We start from the raw sequence: 24,194 nt of genomic DNA, 5'->3' as shown, positions 1-24,194 counted from the left end.
TTTGAGAACACAAACAGTGCAAAAACATCCCCAAACCAACTTCCATAAAATACCAAATGGGGAGAACAAAAAAAAAAAAAAAAAGGGTCTTAATTATACTGAGGTTCATTGTTGACACACTTGTGTATTTTGATTTTTAAGACACCATGGTTTTTCTCCTGCTTTATTAGGATGTTCTCATTTCATCAGGCCAGGGTAGAAATACTATGGAAATCAGCCCACACAACCTGCCCCACTGCTATCAAAACATCTGATGCAAAATACATGGGGTTTTACCATCAAAAGGGGAAAAGGCTAAGTATTTATTAATTCTTTTGACAAAAAACATTAAGTGTTAGCAATTTTCTAACATGATATATTATTATGGGTACAGTTACTTAAATCACTTTTCCTAATGAGATTTTTAGTCTCTTAATTCAAGAGTCAGTTATTTCAGTCTCCTCTCTTGCCCAAAATTAAGTTCCTTATCCCTAAATTAGAGGACACACCATTGTGTGGGTATTTACTAATAAACCAAAGCAACCGAAACTTCCTACATGAAGTTTGGGAGTCAGCTTAAGCTTAAGGATTGAAATGAGTAAATAGCACATTTACTCATTAAATAACTTAAAATAACACACCTGGGATGCTACAGAACTGAGTATTTCCTGAGTTCTGAGCGAGTATTGAATTGGGAATTGCTGGAAGATTTTAACAGTTAAAACTGACACATGATCAGATTGTGCATATTTAGAAGTAGAGCTGCTCCAGCACAATTAGTTTTTATATTAAACTTCCTTAGCACAGCTCAGCTCCTCTCCCCCCTGCACAGACAATCTCGTCTTCCCATTGTGCCTGATTTCCTCAGACCATCAGAAACTTAATTTTTCTTCCGTAGTAACAGGTTTGAAGTATTTAACACTTCCTGAACAGGGTATAATAAAATGCTCCCAAAAATCAGAAGCTCTATAAAACAGGAAGATAATTGAGTCCAACTACATTTTCATACAAGGCCAAGAGTGTCAATATGTCAAAATTAGAAGAGTTATTACAAGACACTTTAAGTCTGAGTTTCCACTCCAAACCAGTAAGATTTCTTTTTCAACAAGACAGAGATTAGAACAGCAACAGTCCATCAGTTGTAACCACATCAGTAAAACAGCATTTGCTTTTACTGACAAGGAGACAGAACAATAAATTTAAATACGTTCATTCTTTGCATGAAACAGCCTCTATCATAAACCTCCTGCATTCTGGACAGAAAGGGAGTTTTCTGTACAGTGTACACACAGTGTGAGTATCCTCAGCTAAGAACTGTTAAATATAGAGGTTAAAAAATTTCAAACCACACAGATATTGCATTAGCATCAATGAAAACCAAAAGGACAAGAAAAGCTTTGCTTTCTGGGATCAAAATATTTTCAGGTTGGAACCATTTTTCAGAAAAAAAAAAGTGGAAACTGAATTAAACACTACATAAGACTTAAATTATTCCTATTTTATTCCTTCTCATTCTGTGAAAACATGCTCGTGTCATTCTCTCTGAAGAGGGCACCAGAACATTAGATAAGATGTGCTCATGGCCAGGGACTGTGCTTCTAAGTCTGCACTTATTTCTGATCTGAATTTGTCTAGTTTTTAGCTTTTAATTAGTGGATCTATTTATATCACTGTGCTCTAGATAGAAAATTCTTGTGACCAGCCTATAAAGGTATCTAACAGCAAAAAGAATGGACTGTAAGTTAAGCCTCAACTTCTGCCAGATCAGGTAGAGAACAAGCACATCTTCACACCAAAGTTTCCAAGTTATGCTGCATTTAGGTAACATAAGAACAGTGAGGAAGAATTATGGAAGTGCAAGTTTACTTTAGCCTTAAAAAATAAAGCAAGCTTGCTTTGCCAGGGTGAAATGGTATTAACAGAGCATTATCTTGATGCCCAAGCATTTTGTTCAGTACAACTTGTGCTTATAATAAAACCCCACTGGGTGTCGGTTCTATCAGAGCACAGAATATCAGATACATTCTCAATTCAAACAACTAAACCAGAACGAGTTTCACTATTTTTACTTTAAAAGTTTGGCAGCTCTGGAGGAAAATGCTACAAGAATTGGGGAAAAAAATGGGAAGTGTGTTTTGTAAGATTTCAGATGTGTGTTAAAAGGGACACGAGTTTAGGCTGTGCCCTGAGCTGAACCTCACATAACTCCAGGCTCCAGTCAAGCCTGGAATGGAGTTTGGACTGTGCCTGGTTATCTCAGAGCTGCCTCTGATGTGTTGGCCAAAATGTTCACTGAAGCACAGAGATTTATGCACTGCTTGTACCTGTATTTATTAACCACTGATGTACCTTCCTATCTCTTCTGGTTCAAAAGCAAAACTTTGTGGAAAAAAACCAAAATATGTGCTTTAAAACCCAAACCTGACAAGGTAAGGAAACACCCACAACTTCTGCAGCCCATTTGTTTCCCCATCAAGAGAAGGTGTCAGCAGTCTGCTGTAGAACAGCCTCCAGCAGGTCTCTGTTCTGGACTTCAACCTTACTCCATCCTTTCCATTATTTTTTCCAATCTTAATAATTTCCCAGAAAAAGTAAACCTGCATCTCTAGCACAGAGTCTGAAAATCAATTCTAGTTATTAGAAGAGTAATATGGGCACAAGGACCCAGATGTTTTGGAGGAAGATCTGCAACATCAGTGTTTGCTGCCTGTATTACCAGGGAGAACCTGCAGCTCTTCATAATCCTGGGAGTTTGACATAATTCACCTCAAAAATCTTCCTTCCTGACCTTCTTCACCCCAAAATTTATCTTTCATTCATTATAAAGCACCCAAGTGCTTTACCAAGAGTCTTAAAGTGCTCTGCAATTGGAATAAAAAACCTCAGAAAGTAATTCTTGCCTACTCTATGCCAGGTATAAAACTAAGTCTTGTGGAATATACACTAAGTTAATAAGCAACAGCTTCTGGGAACTCTGTGTATATTTTTAAGCTGCTGAGTACTTACAGATACAGTAACAGATGACAAGAAATCATTCAATTCCTCTTCCCAATTCAGGGAAAACAGGAACTACTGTGACTGGGCTTTGGTCACTTACTGACTGCAACTAATGAACTTTCATTTATTAAATTATAGAAATGCAGATACACTGTATCCAAACCAGAAACTTTTAGACAGGAAAATGCAACAGAAGTGAACAAAGCTCACTTCTGTTCCCAAATGTGCTTCTGTTAAAAAAAGAAGTGATTTACACCAATTTGCCTGGCTGAACTTCATAAAAAACGTCTAAGAACTAAGGCCATGCTGGTTTAAGTTTCTCTTTGAAATGTTACTTTAACCCAGCAAACAAAAACTCAACTAAACCGAAGTATATCTAATCTGTTAAGATAGCCCTGGTTACAAGTTTAGAGTGCACCCTCCAACTAAGCCCAACTTTTATAGCAGCATGATAATCCATTTGAAGACAGGCAAACCGGAGAGCCATGTGAGGACAGCATCTGGATGGCTTTCAGTTCATTAGTTCTGAGAAACAAACTCTGTAGCTCAGAAACCCTCACCCACTACAGCTCTGTGAGCAAATTTAAGGCACACATCCCAAACCTGTGACCTCAGCTGCATCCCAGAGAGTTCCTGTTCATTGTACAGCGTCTCTTCCACCACCTCTGCTTAGGCAGAGAGGGAAGAAAGTCTTCCTAACAACAGGTAGTTAAGAAATTGATGTTTGCACAGTCTCTGAGCAAACAAACTACAGTGTCTGCTACACCTGCAGAAAGTGGAATTTGTTGGCTACCAGACACAAGGAAGGGTAATTGCTCATCCACACTCTGCCCTGTCACACTGATCCCAAGAGACACCTCAGGCAGAAGGTTATTTATCACCCGAGGGACAGTTTAATTCAGGTTACTCCATATTTACTGCAAGGTGTCAATGCAAACCTGCAGTTTCCCCCTATTACTTCAAGTCAAATAAACCAGCATCTGTTCCAGAAGCTTTAACTCAGAAAGCCATGAGGCAGATGGATAGTCTATATAATGAACAGTCAAACCCTACAAACAGCCTCAGGAGCCAGAATAAAAAGTGATAATATAAACCATTATTGCACTGTCTTTGGGTTACACTAACCAACACAGGTTATCTTTAATGGGTTCAAAACTGCTGAAAATACCAAGTAGTTTCAGAAATGGTTCAATGCTACTTATTCTCAGGGAACTCCTGCAATGTAAAGAGGGAAATATATTCCCCCACAACCCCCAAACTGCAATATCAATCTAACAATTCCTGTAACAGAGTCATCTCTGTGTCAGACCCATCCACAGCTACTTCAAATTACCAAAGCTGTTACAGCATTAAATACAACCATATTGTAGTGGAAGACCTGAATAAATTGTTCAAAATTAGTTATCAACACAGGTGAGAAACCTATCACCTGGCTGTTTATGCCACTTGGTTGAAAGATATTTGCCTGGACACACAAATGTCACTGGCACTCTGCCTAGAATTCCATAGCCAGATATGTATCCCAGCATGGAGTGCTCTGTCACTTCCCTACATGGTCATCTTTTTGCAAACACCGTGTCAAAGGCCATCAGAGTCCTCCTGCTCTTGAGGCACAGGCCTGCACAGAGTCTCCCTCACCTCCAGGTCCTGACACCAACACCGCTACCCCATGTGTTGCTCTTCTCTACTTGCTCAGGAGCTTTTCCCAGTTTGATTACAATTAAAACTTCATCATTGTCCAGCTACTGGCATTTATTATTTCAGTATCACCATCTGTATCACACTGAAGCACTTATTTCTCTATTGAACATCCACATGACTTACAATCAACTGCAGCTTCAAGTGAAGGTAATTTAAGTGTATTTGCCATTATAAGAAAAATATCATGAGTACTTCAGACCAGCTTGGGATTGTTTGATCCACCAGTATTTTACCCACAAAAGATTCTTCAGTCCATCAAGAAGCCAGACCACCCATCTTAAAGGACAGTCATAAAGCTTGGATAATTTTTGTTTCTCTACATGAACCTGTCCTTTCTTTAAGAAAAAATAAATTAGTTCTACACACGTTGGACTATCAGACATTGTTTTACAAGCTGATTTTAAAATAATGCAATAGTAACCCTATGAAAAAAGGATACTGTGTTTGTTAAAGACAGCCTGGTGCTATAGGCATCCTAGTCCAGGGTTATTCCCAAATCATTTCCCTCCTTCAGACACAGCCCTTTTATAGACAGTAATTGATTTTATGGATACTGACAATATAGAGCAGGTAAGTAAAAGCCCACACATCCCCCAGGTGTTCACATACAGAACAAAGGCAGAGCTAAATTTGTAAGATGAAAATGCAATCTGTACCTCTTCTGAAATAGCAAAGAATCAAGGAGAAAGTGTTCTGTGCTCTTGACACCCGGCAGAGCAGCAAAATCCAGCCTTTCTCCTCAGTGAGATCCCCCAAACCAGTGCAAAATGCACAGTTATCAACTTGCAATTCTACCAATACTTCTAAAATACCAAAACCCCCAAATGCATTCCTATGATATTGACTCCTTCCAAAACTCCCGTTCCATCAGTGACATTTAGAAACAGGATAAGGATTTGGAGTAGACATCTCCTGCAGAATCTGTAATTTATACAGCTCTGTTTGCCTCCGAAGGACACGGCAAACGTCAGCCTGAAACCAAAGCTCCTTGCAGAGCTCACAGCTTTGACTGTGCAGAGCAGGAACAGCGAGTCAAAGAGCACAGTGAGTGACAAGGTATCACAATTCCCCCCTAATTTCCACTATCAGCACTCTGGATTTGTACTTGGAGCTGAATCATCCTGTGCACAAAACGGAGGCTCGAGACAGGGCTCAGCGAGTGCTAAAGTTTCTCAAGGAATGAAAGCTGGGCTGGCAGCCAACACCAACTTCATCTTGAGTGCACACTCTCCCTGCCTGCTAATTAAAACAGGAGGACAGGCAAGTTTAAGGGTATATATTTATCTCCTCTTGAGACAGCTACCACCTCTAAAATCAAAGTGACACTTGTGAAAAGCACATCTGATGTACACCCTGAATTGTTCCCAAAGGAACAATCACTCAGTTAACAGTTGATAATGACCTACAAAATATGAGGGTGCAATCACTCCTGACACTTAGCAAGAACCACCTACATCTAGCTGGGAAGGAATAGGAAACACTTAAGCCATCAATAAGACCAGTCTAGAGAAAGAATTATTGCTATGGCATTATCACCAAAATGACAGTTTTAGCTAAAAGTCTATGACACTTATATTTTTGCACTCCTTCCAAATAAAGATACACCTTTTAGAGCAAATCTAGGATATTTGAAAGCTCAAGGCTAAAGTCCAGTCTTAAGATTGTCCCTTCAAATGCTTACACAGGAGAAATAGGAAGCTCTACTCTAAATAGTTTATCTGTTTGAGATCTCCTACACAGGAATAGGCAAAAGAAGCAATAAAGAATGAAGAAAGATGAGAAAACAGCAATGTCACATGCCAGTCACACCAGCTGAGAGGACAGAAGACATTTGTGAAGAGAAGTTCAAAGGCTCTGCTACTGCAAGTGTAAGAGTTGGGAAAACACATTCAGATGAAAACTCAGAGCATGACTAAAAAAAAAAACACCTCAGCACTCCCAAACCCAAGGAAACACATTTAAAAGCAATGAAGAAGGTATTCTGTGATAGAAAACCAGACAAATTGTAGGACACACTGAAACCAGACGTAAGAAAACACCAGTTTAAAGTTGTGACAAGTGTTAAAAGCAGCACTCCAATGAAGATGCTTTGCTTTTAGACCTACCAATTAAACTAAATGGCAATTTGAAAAACAATCCCCCCAGTGCAAATGCACATTTAAGGTAATTACAGACAAACCAAAACAAGATTGTTCATAAGTGAAGTATATACTTAGGAGCCTCTGAAAACTCCCCCCAGGGCCTCAAATCAGTAAGACAAAGCCCCCACAAGAATTTTACATTAATATTCTGACACATGTATGTGCTACATAAATGGGTCTTACCTGCCACTTCCACAATATCCCCTGGGACAATGTCTCTGGCTTTAATCCTCTGGACACTTTTTCGGTCTTGTCGATACACTTTGCCCATTTCTGGTTCATACTCTTTAAGAGCTTCAATAGCATTTTCAGCATTTCTTTCCTAAAAGACAGCAAAAATGTGTCATTTCAAAAGCCCTCAAAGAAAAAATAAGTAGGTCAGATCTGATTTTTCAAAAGCATTATCATATGAATACTACCAACTCGGCTCAGCAACATTCTTTCATACACAACATTTTGTGACCCCTCTCCCCTTGTGAGGTTGCTGACTGGAAATCTTTACAGCCTAATTCAGATGTTTGTGGGCATTTAGAACCTAGAAATTGTTTATTTAAACCTTGCAGCATTTTCCATCAAAATTATCCCATGTTGTTGCAGGGAGGCCACACAAAGAGTTCAATGTTACATCCACATGTAACATACTTTTTGACATAAAAAGGCCCTAAACAGAATTAAGACTCATGGATAGAAGTCTTGGCTGTTCCTTACCAGCTGGAGCAGCTCAGACTCAGACTGGAGTAGACAAGCACTACTGAATTTCACTTACTGGCAGAAATCAACGATCAAGTTAAGACAAACCTCAAACAACATAAAATCAACTTTATTTCAGCAAATCAAGTGACTCTGAAGTGAAATTAAAGCAGACAGACTAGAAACTTCCCCAGAATCTCTTAATTTACAAACTTGGATGAATCTCCACATATGACAACCTTTTTTATTTCCACTAACACAAAGGCTTTCCTGTCTCAACTGCAGTTCTCTCACTAAGCACTACCAGAGATTGGGATCAATATTGTGATGTTACCTGGATAAAGGAGAACACAAGAACCAGCAGCTTATCAGTGCTCCTTCTCCAGCTCTTGGAGAAGGAACTTATTTTCCATTTCCCTATTGACAAGTCCAAACGTCATTTAGGCCTGATAATTATAGATAATGGTAGAGTGCACATAGTTTTTACACTGTCTGCCCTTCAAATATACATCAGCTTTTCCAGATAATAAAAAATTCCTCCTGCATGTCAAAGCAGAAACAAAATCATCAGAAATTCAAGGGTTGAAGGACTTGGTACTTCCACATAACAATGCAGCTAAAAATGAGCGTTAACAAAACTAGCTTGAGGAACTAGAATTTACATGGCACAGCTCAGGGCCAGGCAGTGCAGATACCAGCACAGACCCAGAAAGCTGTAATTAATACCAGTCTCATATTCCACCAGGTAAATTAATTCTGCTCCTCAACAAAATCATGCTGATACTGCTTTTCTGTGAATCAATTAGGAGCCAACATCAGACAAAACCTTAAAGTGCAAAATAAAGTCTCACAAATGGAAGGTTACTTCAACACAAGTCTTCCTTCAAAAAGGAGAAATAAAAACCAATTCAACATGACCCAGGTGGCCAAGAAGGCCAAGGGTATCCTGGTCTGTAATAGTGTGGTCAGCAGGACCAGGGTAGGGACCATCCCCCTGTGCTGGGCACTGCTGAGACACCCCCAATCCTGGGGTCAGTTTTGGGCCCCTCACAAGAAGAAAGACATGGAGGGGCTGGAGCGTGTCCAGAGAAGGGAATGGAACTGGGAAATGGTCTGGAGCACCAGGAGCAGCTGAGGGGGCTCAGCCTGGAGAAAAGGAGGCTCAGGGAGACCTTGTCCCTCCCTAGAACAAGTGACAAGACAAGAGGAAACATCCTCAAATTGCACCAGGGGACATTTAGATTGGCTACGGGGAACAATTTCTTCACCAAACAGGTTGTCAAACATCAGAAAAGGCTGCTCAGGGAAGGGGCTGAGTCACCATATCTGCAGGTATTCAAAAGGCACACACGTGGCCCCTGGGGACACGGTTTAGTGGTGACCTTGGCAGCACTGGGCTAACGGTTGGACTTGATGATCCAAAAGATCTTTTACAGCTTCAAGGACCCTATGATTCAGCTGGTTCAGCCAGCTCAGTGTGCTACACTCAATCTCTCTGCTCCCAGTTTGCCTGGAGTTGTGGCAGTCAGACCATCCTGCCAGGCACTGAAGCACTCACAGATGGCTCTCTGGGGAAAGTGCACGTGAGAGGAAAGGTTGAGGGCAATGACTCAGTTGCTCACATCCAGTACCTGTAGGAACACATACGGTTATGGGTGGAGACTATGCACTGTGACTGATTTTCCATGCCCATTAAAACAAGGGAATGAGTCATTTAATCTGTGCAGCAGTTCTTGTTTCACAATATATTTCACTGCACATAGAAATATATGGAGAGGTATTCTTGGCACACTATCTTGTCTGAAAAAATTGATTATTTCCTACAACAGGGCATACAACTACACAAGAAAATCCCTAAGCTGTACAGAGAGCTTTATCTTCCATTTCATACTTAAAATCAGCAGCTGCAGAGTTGTAGCTCAGAGTTTCAAGTTAAACATTAACTCTTGCACAACTACTTTATGAAGACTTGAATATAAAATGACACTTAAGGGGGCAATGCTGTCACCCCTGGATCAACACAACCTCTTCCCTTCACACCAGTTCCAGCAGTTGTGCAGCAAGCTGGGAACTGCTAAAAACTGATTTTTTGCGGAATAGTCTTCAGCCAACTCACTTGGGCCAGCACAAAGCAGAGCACTTCTTCCAGCATGCAGGGTTCTCTCCAACATGTTTTAACCATTAACAGGACTTTTCCTCTTAATTTTTGTTGTTATTTTGGAGAGTTTGCCTTTTTTTCTAAAGCATGAAACCTAATGTACTAAGATAGCCAGTAATAATGTCACATTAGCACCACTCCTTAAAAAAAAACACAACAAAACAACAAAACTCCAAAACAACCAACTGTACAAATAACTTGAATGACCCTAAAAATCCTTGAGTATTTTTGATCTGCAGGAAAACAATTCTAATAAAACATGCCTTGTCTGAAGTGATCAAATTATTAAGCTAAAATGATATGAACCACTTTACTTTGGCATCTTGAGAAGTGTTATTGCCATCTCAAGAACAGTTACTGTTATTACTGTCTGCATGATTTATAAAAAGCCATCTAAGTCATCTCACAGTTGATAATGTAGGAAAAATTTCATGGTATTTAGATGTTTTCAGAAGAAACTTCTGCCTTTTGACAGACATGCAGTCTTTGGACGTACACTTAATAGGTACCATAGTAATTGAACTGGGAGAATTAATAGTGCATTAATAATGTACTAAAACACAGCAGTTGTCTCAAGAGAAAACAGACAAGAAATGAGATTAAAAGTGCATCCTTTGTTCCTTAGTTGGGAAAAAAACCCCAAACGAGCCGATCCAATTGTTCTTAGCTCTGCAAGATCTGATTTGTTTCCTGAATTCAGGCCTTCATTCTGGCCTGTCTAGTTCATGTGTTCACCAGTGTGTGGCCAAACACACTGATGGGCACTTTGCCTTTTTGGCAACACTTCTGAAGCTTTCATTTTACCTTTAAGTCAACACTTTGTGTCGAGAAGCTTTATGGTTTGCTGACTCTCAGGAATCTAAAGTTAGCAACACATCCTACTTGCTTTGTATGAAGCACCCAACAGTACAGTGTGCACTGCTTCCTCTCAAACCATAAAACCCCAAATCATTTGTGATTTGATGTTGTAAAAATCTCTGCATACCTGCCACACTCCCACAATGGCATTGGCTACTAAAATAAGTAAGATTACAAAAGGCTCTACAAATGCTGTGATTGTTTCTTCACCTTCTTCAAACCAGGCCAGGACCTGTAAGAGGAACACAATGACTTAAATTACTGATTTACACAGACACCTTGCAAACTTTACCCCTGTGAAGTTCCAGCCTGAGAGATTCAACTGCTCGGACTTCAGCAATCTTAGAAGTTTCAACCTACCCAGTTGTAGTTTTGTAATTAATGAATGAGTTGGCAATATGCAATGGAAAAGAAAAAAGAATCTCTACTAAAGTAGTACAAAGTTCATTTTAAAGGCCACTCTTCTTTTAAAGGAGTAAACTATTTACTTGGGAAACAACTGCTACTGTTGCTTCAGAAATGAAAGCAGAAGTTGTGACAACAGTTATGACCATGAGAAAAGAAAAAAATCCCTTACTGTATAAAACAGAATGCAGACAGATTAGTTTGACTACTTAAAACACAAACCTTGCCTGAATCTGAATTTTAGCCAAGTTTAATTGCCCTTTACTAGCAACTTAGACAAAAAAATTAATACGGTTTTACAAGTTTTTGTTGAGTAGACATGAAAAATAAGCATCTACTTATTTAAATATAAGCAGTGTCTTACTGAAGCATCTAAGTGAATTCACTGAAGCTGAATTCTAAGCTGAGTAGCTGATAAAACTCAATTTTTAAAGGTGAATCGACTTGAGGACTTGCATAAAAGGCTCCACATAAATTCTGTTTTCATTCATTTGCTTTACAAGCGCACTCCAGTTTTAGGCTTCTGTCATTCACTTGACTGTGTCAGGGCCTCTGCAGAGCTCTGCAGCTCCTGAGGAAGAGTCAAGCCAACATGACCAGAGAGGAAGGGCTTTTTCATCAACATGTTGAGCAACAGGAAGCCTGGAAAGTGACAGTAAATAGGAACAACGTGTTGAGATAATTAGGGCTGGTAGTCAGGCAACAGCACAGTGAATCACCGAGGGCTGCAGAGAGCAAACTGTTACTAAAGCAGCGCCATAATTCCCCCAACATGCTGCTCCGAGCTATTGCTCAACTGAGACACACTCCAGGATGGGGAAAGGAAGGAGCAGCAGCATGAAAGTCTCCAGCAGAAAACAGACTGTCAAGCAAATCCAATGCTACAACAAATTTTTATTACAAAAGGGTAAATTTGTAAGATCCAGGCTGCGATTAAGGAGACTGAGACATTCCAACTGGCAACACAACATTTCGAGGAGCTGTGTAATTCCTCTGGAGAAGGGCTTTAGTCAGGATCTCTTATGTTCTCCACATCTTGGATGTTTCTTCCCTTCTCCCACACCCCTGGATATTCAATCCCCTCTAACACCTTCTGCCAGGAGAAGTTAATGGTACACTTCCAGACTTCTCAGTGTCTACAAGGTCACACTCTGCCATCAGAAAAGCTGCTTAGTATCTATTTTTCCCCCTCCCTTTCTTTATTGGAATTCTGTAGAGCCCCTATTTTGCTTCCAATAAAGCAAGTAAATTCAATTATTTTGTGATGTTCTCATCTGAGCAGGCACCTACAAGGTTAACTGGAATAAAACATCTGCTTGACACGATGCTAAACCAGAGTCTTTCCTGATTGAAGATCACGTGTGCTGTAAAGTAACACTGAGAAAGGCCACAACTTCCCGAGGTAAGGAAAGTGGCTACAAGGACAGCAAGATCCAAGTATGTCAAGGAGAGCCAAAATTAAGTTTTCAAGGGATCTTTATTTTCAATAAGCCATTATTTCAAAAAAGAGCAGATGAACTCAAATTAGAGATCCTGAGGGTACAGAATCTGATGGCTGTTTTTCTGGCAAAATTATCGATCTGTGACAAGATTAAAATGAAGTATCTAATTAATTCTGGAAGCCAGCAACACAAATTTCTCCACCCAAAATTTTCCACACAATCACTGACAGTGGAACAATCCAACCTCTAGTTCTAGAATGTTTCAGTAAATAGAGACATCAAAATAACCGAATACACTGCAAGTTCTTGGTTTTGCTATAGCAGACCACAGCTATATTAACACTGCATTTAGGATACTTGTGATACACAGCACACACTGCTTAACAGATCAGGCTTATCATTTGATAGCAGCCTGAAGTAAAATAAAAAACAACCCACAGTAAAAACAAAGAGGAAGCAGAACAAGCAATACAAGTATTTAGCTCAGCATTTTTAGTAACAACAACCCATATTTTGAAGCCTGGTAAAGATTAGACAATTCTTGTCCAAGTCATTGAGTCCTTGTCAAAAAGTTTCCACAAGCACACTTTTTAAGACCCTGGAGAGGTCTACAATGAGAAATCTTATTTTTTTTTTAACTTCTACTCAGAAGGGTCCCACCATATTTCAGCCCTAATCACGTTAAGACTCACATGTAGAACAGCTTAATTTCCAGGTCATTGATCTCCAATGCACTGTTCAGGCAGTACTGTCAATAAGTAAAGTCATCATGTACTCAAGAAAGAGTAGGAAAAATAAAATAATTGCTCAAGAGAAATTCAAGTCTAAAAACATAAGGGAAATAATAGCAAGACATAAGAGTCCCATATCAACAGCCAACATAAGCAGCTTAAAGGACAACTTTCATTCAGCATATTTGCTTTAGGGCTGCCAGAGCTTGCAGAGTCTATTTTAAACAAAGCCTAATGGGGTGGACCTGCAGGACACTAAGGCAAAAGATACACAATGACAGGCAAACAGCACTTAGTTTTCAGGGTTATTTGTGAAAAGGGGCAGAGGTACAATGCCAAAGTCAGCCAGCAGTGAGGTGACCACTGCTGAAAACACCGACAGCAACACAAGTGTCCTCACACCTTTCTCCACTTCGAGTGAAGTATGGCTGTGTTGTCAGGTAAGTTATGGAGACAAGTCACCTCAGGTATCATCAGGTAACAAACACAGAACTAAAGAGTGGAAGTTTGGAGGCAGGACGGTGTTGCCCAGCAGGCTGTACCCACTCACCACCAACTGAGGAAAAGCAAACACTTCGCTGTCAGCAACCTCACAGGGATTTCTGTTTGGTTTTCATTTTGACAATGGAAACTTAGAATCAAGCTGAGGGAATAAGACCTCATCCTAACAAAAAGCCCTAGATTAATTAAAGCAGGCCACGTAAGATGTACAGATTGCTTTTAAGAGAGCTTTCTTCTCACAGGACACCATGAATTAAAGTTTTAGTGTATTTTGGACAGAGTATCAACTACTGCTCAGAAAACCCTCTTTTAGCAATTTACTTTTCAATACAAAACACCTTAAAATTAAGCTGATGTGAACTATTTTAGGAGTCCTGATACTTGGTCCATGTCAGTTATGCTAAATGCCAGAAATTACTAAAGAAAAACCTCCCAGTATTAATTCCATTATTCAGTAGAGATTTTTGTTTGCCACACAAGGAGAGAGGGGGGGGAAACCCCAAACACAAACCAAGACATCTTAACCACATATGTAAGTACAAAATTAAGAATTTTGTTGGGTTAGCAGATTGTGAGCACCCATCAGATACGTTACTTCCATACTTCTGAAAATAAATGTATTTTTGTGTTTATTATAGCAATAAGGGGGGGGAAGATACCTAGCACCCACAGTTTGATTTCTACAATATAAAATGAAATCACAATGACTTCTCACATTTTTATCACCACTACCCTTGTGCTACTGAGCAATCTAAGTTTAGCTAAAAGCATATCAGTGTAATGTTCTACAGGAACCCTTATCTTGTGTCACATACTCACTGCTGCTGACCTTAAAGGTAGCTTTTGGGGTGATTTCAGGGCAAAGCTTGAAACATTGTTATTGACACATCTTAGACTTCCTCCAGGAGAACCTTTGCTCACCTTTTAACACAAGTTGGGTTACAGTCATTCTAATTTACAAGTTGAAAAATCTCCAACTGTTTCAACAATATATTGTTTTAATCTGAACACAGATATCCACTATTCCCAGAACATTCACTTCTAAGTCAGCTTAGGAATCACAGGAATAATTGAGGGGAGGGGATGCTCTTAGGGTGCTGGAAAATACTTCAGGTTTTGGTAGAATTTATAGCCTGTGTCATATCTTGTAGAAGGAAATCACAGTGTGATGCAAAGCTAAGATTGCACAGCTCAGCACACACCACTGCCTAAAGCATCCACACCACGGAACTATCCCACATCGGATGCAGCTAACATCTTGCAACCTGTCAAAATCGTTTATACAGCAAAGAAAGCTGTTCTTTTAAGTAAATACTGAAGATCTGAGTACATGCTACAAAAGTATCAAGAATGAAAAGCCATGAACTGCTGAGACACTCCACGGGTTGATTTCTGCAGAGGCTTCACGGATTCAACAGAAGACCGAGACAAGTCTATTCACAGATGCACTTACTCACCATCAGAAATTATTTATATTGTTTCTCTTCAAAGGCCAGATTTAAGGCTTGCACTGACCAGCACATCTGTAACAGCAGTTCTGACCTGGGATGTGGGACGTGGTACCTACAGCCCCCAGACAGCAGCATCTGCCCCCAACCATCAGCCGGGGTGACACAGACCCAGCTGCTGCTCTGAGTTGTTTCACTGACACGTCCCTGACAGGCAGAGTGGGAGCAGAGGCACAAAAGCTCTGAACACAGGAGTTTATACTGGAGAGAAGAGGGGATGTTTCTGCACAAAAACCTAATGCAGATCCTTGTTACAGATGGCTGCCTCTGTGCAGCCAGTTCTAACAGCAATAAACTAATATGATTTATGACTGCAACACCATAAAAACTCCCACAACACAAAACAGTGACTTTAAGATCCTCTCTCTCATACCTGAATCTTCGACATTTTCTTAAATTGACAATGTACAGCTGGTAAAGGACACCAGAACCTAAGTGATGTAATTACTTCTATTTTTGCAGTAATACAATCTTTATATCAACAAACCCAACAGCTATTGCAAAAGTCTCAAAAAAAAAAAAAAAGCTTTCATCAAGAAGTGTTAAAACCTAAAAAAGACAGATAATCACCTTCTGAGCAAGGAAAAAGCCAGAAACAAACGCAAAGGCAAAGTGCTTTTGAAGTACCAAAATTATAATACATCTGGGGATTTTTCTACATTTCATCAAACAGAGAAAATCTTTACTACTGACATCAATTTAGTGTGAATCCATAACTAAAACAGGAGACAGGAAAAGCAGAGCAGTAGCCCAAGGTCATATACCATGTCAGCTGCACAGAAGCAGAGAACCCAGATCTATCCCACACTCCATCAGACTACAGTCTCCTCTTAATTAGATAGGAAAATTAACCATACTGAAAAAAGCAACTGAATTCAGCTACTAATCAAGTTTTCCAAGAGGATTCAGCAGTGTATGTTCTATGACCTCTGTCAGCCTGGTCTCATACTTACTCAGATTCACCAATAAAAGCTTAGAGTTTGGTGAATTTGATTTTTCACTTACTTGCTTAAAATAAAAACAAATAATGTACCTTGGCACGAAAGGCTAACTAACTTCTATGGTGTCATTTGCCTCATGAGATGACAGCAACACTGCTGACTTTTCAGGAACAAAAATACATCCCCATCTCACCCTCTGGGAGTGGAAAAGGGCAAAGAGGAGGGGGGAAAAAAGCTTTTGAATGACCGTTTATTCAATTTTCTATAACCAGCCTGATTTCCTCTGCAGGAAACAGAACAGTGAGTAAAGCACAACTGTCTCCATGGTCAAGATTGATGTCACCAGTCATTGCTCAGCTGGTAATGGTATATTGCAGACCAAAACCAGAGTCCTTTGAGAAGTGTCTCTGGAGGGAGAGCGGGTCACCAGCACAGCACAAACTGCAGCACCACACCAGGGCAACCTTCCCCCATCAAACACAACTGCCTCAGAGCACATTCTCCTCTGCCCATCCTAATTAGTTTGCCCTCAGCTAAAGAGTCACCACAAATTTCCACTCCCCCCAAGAGCTGCAGCATTTATTTTTTTTTTTTTTAAAGTAGTTAATTACAACTCCAGGGCAAAGTCTACTGTAAACTTTTACTCCTACCCAAACAATTTAATATTCTGAACACTTCTGTTTCTGTTGTCCAGCTCCCCCAAGACATACAGACTTCATCTTCTTCCTATACTTAGCCTTGGCTCAGTTTTCCAGTGAGCACATGCCCATTACACATAATGCAGAAAGACCGATTTTTTAAAAAAAAAAAAAAAAGTTAAAAATGTTCTTGTCCTTTCAATCCTGCATGCAAAGGAAGATGTCCATTTAATGACTTGACCATCCAAAGGTCAGTTACCAAATTTGGTCAACTATGGTGCCATCACAGCCGTCATCATTCTTGTCACTGTCAAAAGCAACAACTGTCACCTTGCTATTATCAGGAAGGGAAGGCAACTGGAATATTCGCCACAGAGGTTCTATTTACAGGCTGCATTGCATCCAAAAATGTCTTCCAATGATTATACATTGAGCCTGATAACGATTAACCCAAAGCCAAGAAGAATGTCCAGTTAAACACTTACTTACTCAAGGTTAGTTTTCAAAGCCAACAAAAGCATTGGGAAATCCCACCTCAAATAACCAAACTGGGTTGAATGAAAAGCACTTTTTAACATACCTGACTAGTGTAGTTACGAGTTTGTGACTCATGCAATGAAAGACTCCCCTGAAATTTTGTTTCCTACAGAAACCCCATCGCAAGGAACAAATTTAAGAGACAGCAATTTACTTTGCATCTCATAATTCTACCTTTTGAAAAAGAATAATTTTCTCTGTATACATTGGAACATGTCATTCTGAGATACAGAAGCCTATGAAATTAAAAAGAATAAATCATACTTACAAAAGATATGCAAGCAGCCAGCAACAAAATTCTAACTAGTAAGTCTTCAAATTGCTCAATCACAAGCTCGAGTAAGGTTTTTCCTACAATACATAACAAAACCAGTTAGTCATGCACCTTATAAAAAACGATGAATTATCAATAAGAATTAGGAGAAGATTTCACAAACATGCTCACCTTCCTCAGCCGGCAACTCTGTCCGTGGAAGGTTTTTCCAGGAAGCATGTCAGAGGAAAGAAATCATTGAAGAAACACGTTAGAGCGTTATAAGGCATCCACCAGGTAGTGTTCCTGAATTACACACTCAGCTGGGCTGGATTTGACAGACACACTGAAAGCCACATTAAGGTGGCTCTTTTCACCACAGTACGTGAACGGGCCCGAGAGTTTTGCGTTTTAAGACCCAAAGGTTCGCCGGAATGTGCCAAGGGTTATAATTCAGCCAAGTCATCACTCCAGCCAGCTGTGGGGCTTGTGCTGTTACTGCACACAAAGGGTCAAAGGCTCAAAATGCTTTTCAAACGCTTTCTGATAAAGCTGTTCCTCCACATTCACTTAGAAAAAATACCCCAAACCATCAAACTTGTTTCAAAATGTTTCAAATTCTTTCCTCCATTTTAAGGGTATTCCCTTATTTCTGCTCTCCTCTTTATTTCCCCGCAACAAGATTTAGTAATCCAAGAGGCATAAAAGCAGCGTTAAAGCTAAAATAAACACCTTCACCGTATAATCTTCTCACAGATTTTCAATTTTACACAACGGCACGGGAGTTCAGAAGGGACTAGGACGGCCAAGCAGTAAGGATTAAAAAAAAAGAAACACCTTATTGGCTGAATTCTATGTCCCGACTGGAGAGAAGAATATAAAATAAGGGGCAGAAAGGCGCTGAAAAGCGAGGAAAAATGAAGGTCAAGACGGACAAAAAAAATATAAAAATACTAAACCCCAAGGGGCGTCAATTCAGAATGGAAGGAGGTTTCCCACCGTTAAGGTGAAAGGGATCGGAGGTGACATCCTCCACCCCAGAGCAGCCCTGCGAGCTCGGGATTGAAAGAAACCCACGAGGTGGAGTTCAAGTCAGCCATCTTCTCTCCCTCGCTCCTATTCCGGGTCCTGGAAGAGATGCCGGCTTTGCCAGTGCACACGCGTTAGGCCTCGCACAGGGCCCCGGGAAGGATGGGGGAGAGGAGAGAGGGGTGGGAGAGGGAGCCGAGCGGGGAGAGGGCGAGGCCGGCGGCAGCATCCCGGCGGCGGGGCCGCCTCACCTACCGTTGGAGCCCCATTTCTCCTTCAGCTTCTTGACTTGCTCGAGGCTGAGCCCGGTGCTCTCGTTGACGCCGAAATAAGCCAAAACTTCCTCCACAGTCTTTGTGTGCGCGTTCTCCATGGCCGGGGCAGGGAGCAGCAAATGGTGCCGTGCCTCGCCTCTTCCTCCTCCCTCTCCTCCTCCTCCTCCTCAGCGGCGGCGGGCGCGGCGGCGAGACCCCTGCTCAGCCCTCACCACCCCCGTGCTACCACCATAGACCCTCACACGACAGAGCAGCCCGAGCCCACCTCACTCCCCACGGCGGCGGCCGGGAGGGGCAGGGAAAAAATGAAAAAAAAAAATGGAGAAAAAGGGAAGCCGCTAAAAAGAAAAAAAAAAAAAAAAAGCCCCCACCCCCTCCCACCCCACACGCCTCCGAGGGAGCCGAGCCGCCTCTCCGGCGGGGACCAGGGGCTTCGGCCGGGGGGGAAGCCGCGGGCCCCCGGAGCCGCTGTCGCGTCGGGTCCCTGCAGGGACGGGCCGCGTCCAGGTGGCCGAGCGGCCTCTCCGCTCGCCTTCAGCGGCCCCGAGCCGCCCCCGGCAACGGGAGGGCGATAACGGCGCGGCGCGGGGGGGTGGGGAAGAACAAGGCGCAGCCGCCCCGCTGCCCACGAAGGGCTGGAATCACGCCCTCCCTTCTCTAGCGGCCCGATGCTCCCCCTGGCCGGCCCAGGCCGCTGGTCGCCGTCACGCTTGGGGCTCCCCCGCGCCCGCCGCTGCCTCCGCTCGCTCCGGGCGCGCAGCGGCGGCGGCCGCTCTAATGTAACTCGGGGGCCGCCCGGGCCGCGCTCGCCGCCGCGGCATGTGGACGCCGCTCATTGGCGGGGCCGCGGCGCGGGGCGGGGCCAGCGCTCAGCCCCGCCCCGCCGTGCTGAGGCGATGGCGGTGGCGCGGCCGCTGCGCAGCGCGGGTCGTTTCCTTGCCCGTTCTCCCTCACGGCGCTCGGCTCCTCATGCGGCGGCGGCCGCGCTTCCGCTGCGCACCGGGACGGCCCCTCAGGTGCGGCGGCCGCCTTCCCGCCCCCGCTGCCCCCGCGTGAACCGCCCTCTTGTGCCGGCCTCAACCCGCGCCCGGAGGGGAGCGGGGCTGCCCCCTGAGGGGGAGCTGCTGCCGCGCTGTCGCGATAGGCGTCGGGGCGGTGCTGGCGCGGGGCTGCACCGGCGCGTGTCGTGACAGGAGCGTCCTGTGAGGGCTGCCCTCAGCGCTGTCGTCATACGAGCTTCATCCAGGCAAAGGGTGAGCGTGGGGTTGCCCCCACCTCACTCGTAACAGAGACATCATTCATTCAAAGGGTGAGTGTGGGGTTGCCCCCACCTCGGTCGTGACAGGAGCACCATCCAGGCAAAGGGGGTGTGTGGGGCTGGCGCAGTCTGTCGCGACAGGAGCATCATCCGGTCAAGACTGTTAGTGTGGTGTCGGCCCCTAACTCAGTCGTGATAGGAGCATCATGCAGTCAGTGTGAGTGTGTGAGTACAGGCTGCCCAGCAGGGCGTGGGTTCTCTCTCTCTGAAGACACCCCAAACCCACATGGACACGGTCCTGTGCCACCTGCTCCAGGTGCCCCTGCCTTGGCAGGGGTTGGACTGGATGATCTCCACAGGTCCCTTCCAACCCCAGTGACTACAGTGATTCTGTAGGGCTGCACCAACTGCTGTCGTGACAGGAGCCTCACCCATCACGAGTGCGCAGAGGTGAGGGCCGTGTCCCCGCGTGTCCTCTTCCCCAGAGGTCCTGCCCTGCGCTGGCACCGAGCGATGTCCTTTGCACAGCTCCCCCCGTTCCCGTCGCACACATCCCAGTGACAGCACACTCAGCCCCGGCTCGCGCGGCGATAACGTGAGGAGGAATGAGCTGCAGGGTGTGATTTCAGCGCCGTGTGTGGGGTGAGATCCCAGCTTTCCTCGGCGCCGTATCTCGGCGCCGATACAGAACACAGAAAACTGCCTCATCCAGCCATCCCACCCGGCAATTCACAGACACTTCAATGAACACAAAACAGAGAAATCAGCGCCAACTGACATTAATACACCTGCAACACGCACACAACACAGCAAGTAATTCAGCACACAGTGTAAACACCTTCCCTTTAAAACTTGGTGCCAAGAGATATTCTTGTATATATACGCGTGTGCAAGTAGAAAAGCTGATCCCTACATGTGTGCTGGCTTACATAAATGCAGATCCTACATACAATCTGCATTTCCATCACTTATAAACCACCCACGGCACCACGATATAAGAAACTGTATGTCTGATCTGGAATGAAATATCTTAGTTCTGTCTCTGTGTTAGCAAAAGAAGGATGGAGAGGGGACACCCCATATAAAATTGTGATGTTCTAAGGTATATGTGGCCCTATGCCCTTTCTAACAAAAGTACAACTGCTCTAAAAGACTCCTCTGTGGCTGGCCAAGGTCCAGGTAAGGAGGACTTGATAGCCTACACTTCACAGGACAGCTCTGAATGAAAATTCGTGAGTTAGATCTGATGACCTAGTTCAGGTAAGGCAATTACTTATTCCATGCCATGCCCATATTAATTTTATCTTGCTTATCAGCAGGATTAATCAGCATGGCCAAATGTTGCCTCAGTACAGTTATGCTCCTTTTCATACCACAACCTCACACTGCACCTAGACATAGACATAGCCTGTTATAGAGGTAAAGAATGTCAACGTGGCAGTTGTATATAGTTCATATAATTTACTGTATGTTTCTTAACCAGTTGTAATGGTTTTCTTGATATTGTATGAGCACGTGATCCCATCATCCCCAAACCAAAACCAAAGTCACAAGGCGCACATGCACCTGAAATTAAACCCATATATCTTTGAAAATGTGCACTCAGTGCCAACAAAACTCCTGATAAATGCCTATCACAGGCCTACCTAACACACACCTAAGTTTTTGGTATCCTCTAACACACAACTATGTACATATGCAACATTAAAAAGTATATAATTTCCAAAATGATCATATACAGGATAACACCCGTGACTTGAATTAATGTATTTCACTGATTACCAGCACAGTATATCTATGTGAGCAGTTTCTTCCCTTCTACCAAGTTAATATAACCTGCATTATATGTAGGTTTTTGTAAAAATACATTTACCACAGCAGTATTTTTACACACAAGCATGTTTACTACCCTTCATATACAAGAGCACCTGCAAAGGACTTGAAACTCCTGCCTTTCATTTTCTTACTATTTTTAAGTATTACAATCAAACATCAGTAGCACTTTGCAAAACAAAATTATATTAGAAAGAATCCCAGATTGTATTTCATATTATTTCTCCCTGTGATATACTTCTTATGTCATTCTTGGTTTCCTTTCTGTGCCTGTTTCCAAAAAGGCTCATGGAAAAATATTTTAAGCATACCAGAGCCATGGCATGTGCAATTAGGGCTTGGCAGAGTGTATGATAAAGTAGATATGGTGTTCTTTCAGTCTAACTTGTTAGCAGGAGGAAATGCTGCTGGGAAGGCAAAGAGAGCTTGCATTCTAGTGAATCCTGGAGAACTCTTGGTATTCTCTGGGATCCACTAGTTCAGCCACAGTTTGTAAACTCCACTTTCATTGTTTCTCTCTCATGCATTAATATTAGATGACTTCACTCTTCTCCTTTTTTTCCATTTTGAGCATAGACCCAACATAAAATCTGGGAAGATTCTGGACAGTTCTCTGCCTGTGTTTATTTCTGTCATGTGTTGTGTTACGGTTCAGGGAATTTTGAGAGAAGAATGACTGAATTAAGGACCGTTCTACAATTCTTTCTCCCCCAGAGCAGAATAACCCCTGCGTTTCCTCCACAGTTGTTTCCCTCTCTTTCCCCAGATGTGCAAGACTGATCCTGCTGACCAATGAGGATTTCTTTGCAGGTGACACCTTCCAAATCTTCTGGCAGCTACACTTTTGAAGAACATTTGCAGATACAGTGCTTGGTCTAGACAGAACAGTGCAGAATGTGCTACAAATACCCATGTAGACACTGCCGCAGAAGCAGTACCTGCTAAATTTGGCATCACTTGATATCATACAAATTTAGAATTGTGAGTTGAAATCAGTGTTGTTTCCCATCGCTCTGCAAGGATTCATGAAGCTTCTGATGCCATTTGCCTTGTCTCTTAAAGAAGGTGGTTATCTTGACCCAAATCAGAGTGACAGCACCTCAGCTCTGCCTTGAGCACCGAGCCCGTGAAAGCTCCAGGTGATTCATACTCCCAGCAGGTGCAGGGAGCTTTGCATTCTCCCTTTTTAAGGAAGGAAAATCGATTTATTTTGCTGCTGTGAAGTTGCAGTTTGTTTTTAGCCTGGAACCCCTCAGAGCGGTACCTCAGAAAGCAACACAACAAAATGGGGCAGCTTTGGCCTTGATGAAATTCCATTCACATAATGGGAGGATATATTCATACATTTGGCCTACTATCTTTTTTCACTGTAATATATTAAGAAAAAGCAGCCAACACATCAGGCAGCAGCATTAAAACAGTTCCTGTAATGCTTACTAATTGAAGTAAATGGGAATTTGGCCTGAGAGAAGACTGCAGGATGCTTTCCTTCAAATTGCAATAACATTAAGTCATCCCTATTGCTGCAAAGCAGATTCACAGCAGAGTTACTGGTCATAATGTGAATTGTCTCTTGCTGTACACAAAAACATACGTTTTGTAGCTCAATTTTCAAACCAGATTAATAGTTTTGAGTGGAGCTGAACACAGCACAGAAGGGCACTACACAAAATGCCAGTTGTTGAGCCAATACACTTGAATGCTGACCTGCAGTAGCCTTATTATTTCAGGCCTGGATCTCTTTCAGTGGACATAGACAAAGTGATCATATTGTGCTTAATTGTGCCAAATTATGTCATGATTTTTGCAGCCTGGCTAATTGCCTGATGGGGCTTAGGCTGAGACCACCAAACTCATTGCTCATCTCCCTAGCTGATTTCAAATCCAAGTCTTCATGAGTGACAAATGGGGGCATTGTTTCTTCCTCCCACCGTACTATTTTATTCCTCTGAAATTACAGTTATTAAAATGTTTCAGCCAGTTGAAATCTACTAAGGCACATTAAAATGCTGCAAAAATGCTGTATCAAAGTGGAAAGGTTTTAAATCTGCAGTTCTGTCGTAGGATAATGCAGTTTAAATATAGTAACTGTTTTTTCCAGTCAGCTTGCTCTTTGATTTCACGGTATTATGTCAAGGGGTTTTTTTTCCTCTCTCCCCCTATAAGAAGCTTATAGCTTAAACAGCAAAATGCAAAAAGATTCTGACATGAAACAATTACACAAACCCAGCAGAGAAATCAGTGATAAAATATGAATTTGAATGTTGATAATTAAGGTGATCTGAGTTTATTCTGAATAATTTTTATTCCTTGGCAATG

General features: G+C 42.4%; 1 protein-coding gene across 3 annotated transcripts in view; it reads right to left on the bottom strand.

Moving 5' to 3' along the window:
- The window catches only part of ATP2A2 (ATPase sarcoplasmic/endoplasmic reticulum Ca2+ transporting 2), a 45,516-nt gene extending 25,955 nt beyond the window's left edge, over positions 1-19,561 (bottom strand). For 2 of the 3 annotated variants that reach the window (XR_003544190.2, XM_027739760.2), the window contains exons 1-5: positions 18,765-19,560; positions 17,673-17,690; positions 17,496-17,578; positions 10,652-10,756; positions 7,002-7,140 (exon numbers count right to left, since the gene is read on the bottom strand). Coding sequence is in view for 2 of the 3 variants with exons in the window: in XM_027739760.2 (XP_027595561.1) it covers positions 7,002-7,140; positions 10,652-10,756; positions 17,496-17,578; positions 17,673-17,690; positions 18,765-18,882 (463 nt within the window). In the remaining variant the exon portion in view is untranslated. Of the gene's footprint in view, positions 1-7,001; positions 7,141-10,651; positions 10,757-17,495; positions 17,579-17,672; positions 17,691-18,764 lie in introns of all 3 variants that reach the window. The other variant, XM_027739761.2, reaches the window with a different exon arrangement.
- Positions 19,562-24,194: the final 4,633 nt, after the last annotated feature.

This window comes from Pipra filicauda, unplaced genomic scaffold, assembly GCF_003945595.2.
Source record: "Pipra filicauda isolate LSUMZ 115617 unplaced genomic scaffold, ASM394559v2 scaffold192_size1418226_pilon, whole genome shotgun sequence".
Classification (NCBI taxonomy): domain Eukaryota; kingdom Metazoa; phylum Chordata; class Aves; order Passeriformes; family Pipridae; genus Pipra; species Pipra filicauda.
This window is presented reverse-complemented; position numbering and strand designations above follow the sequence as displayed.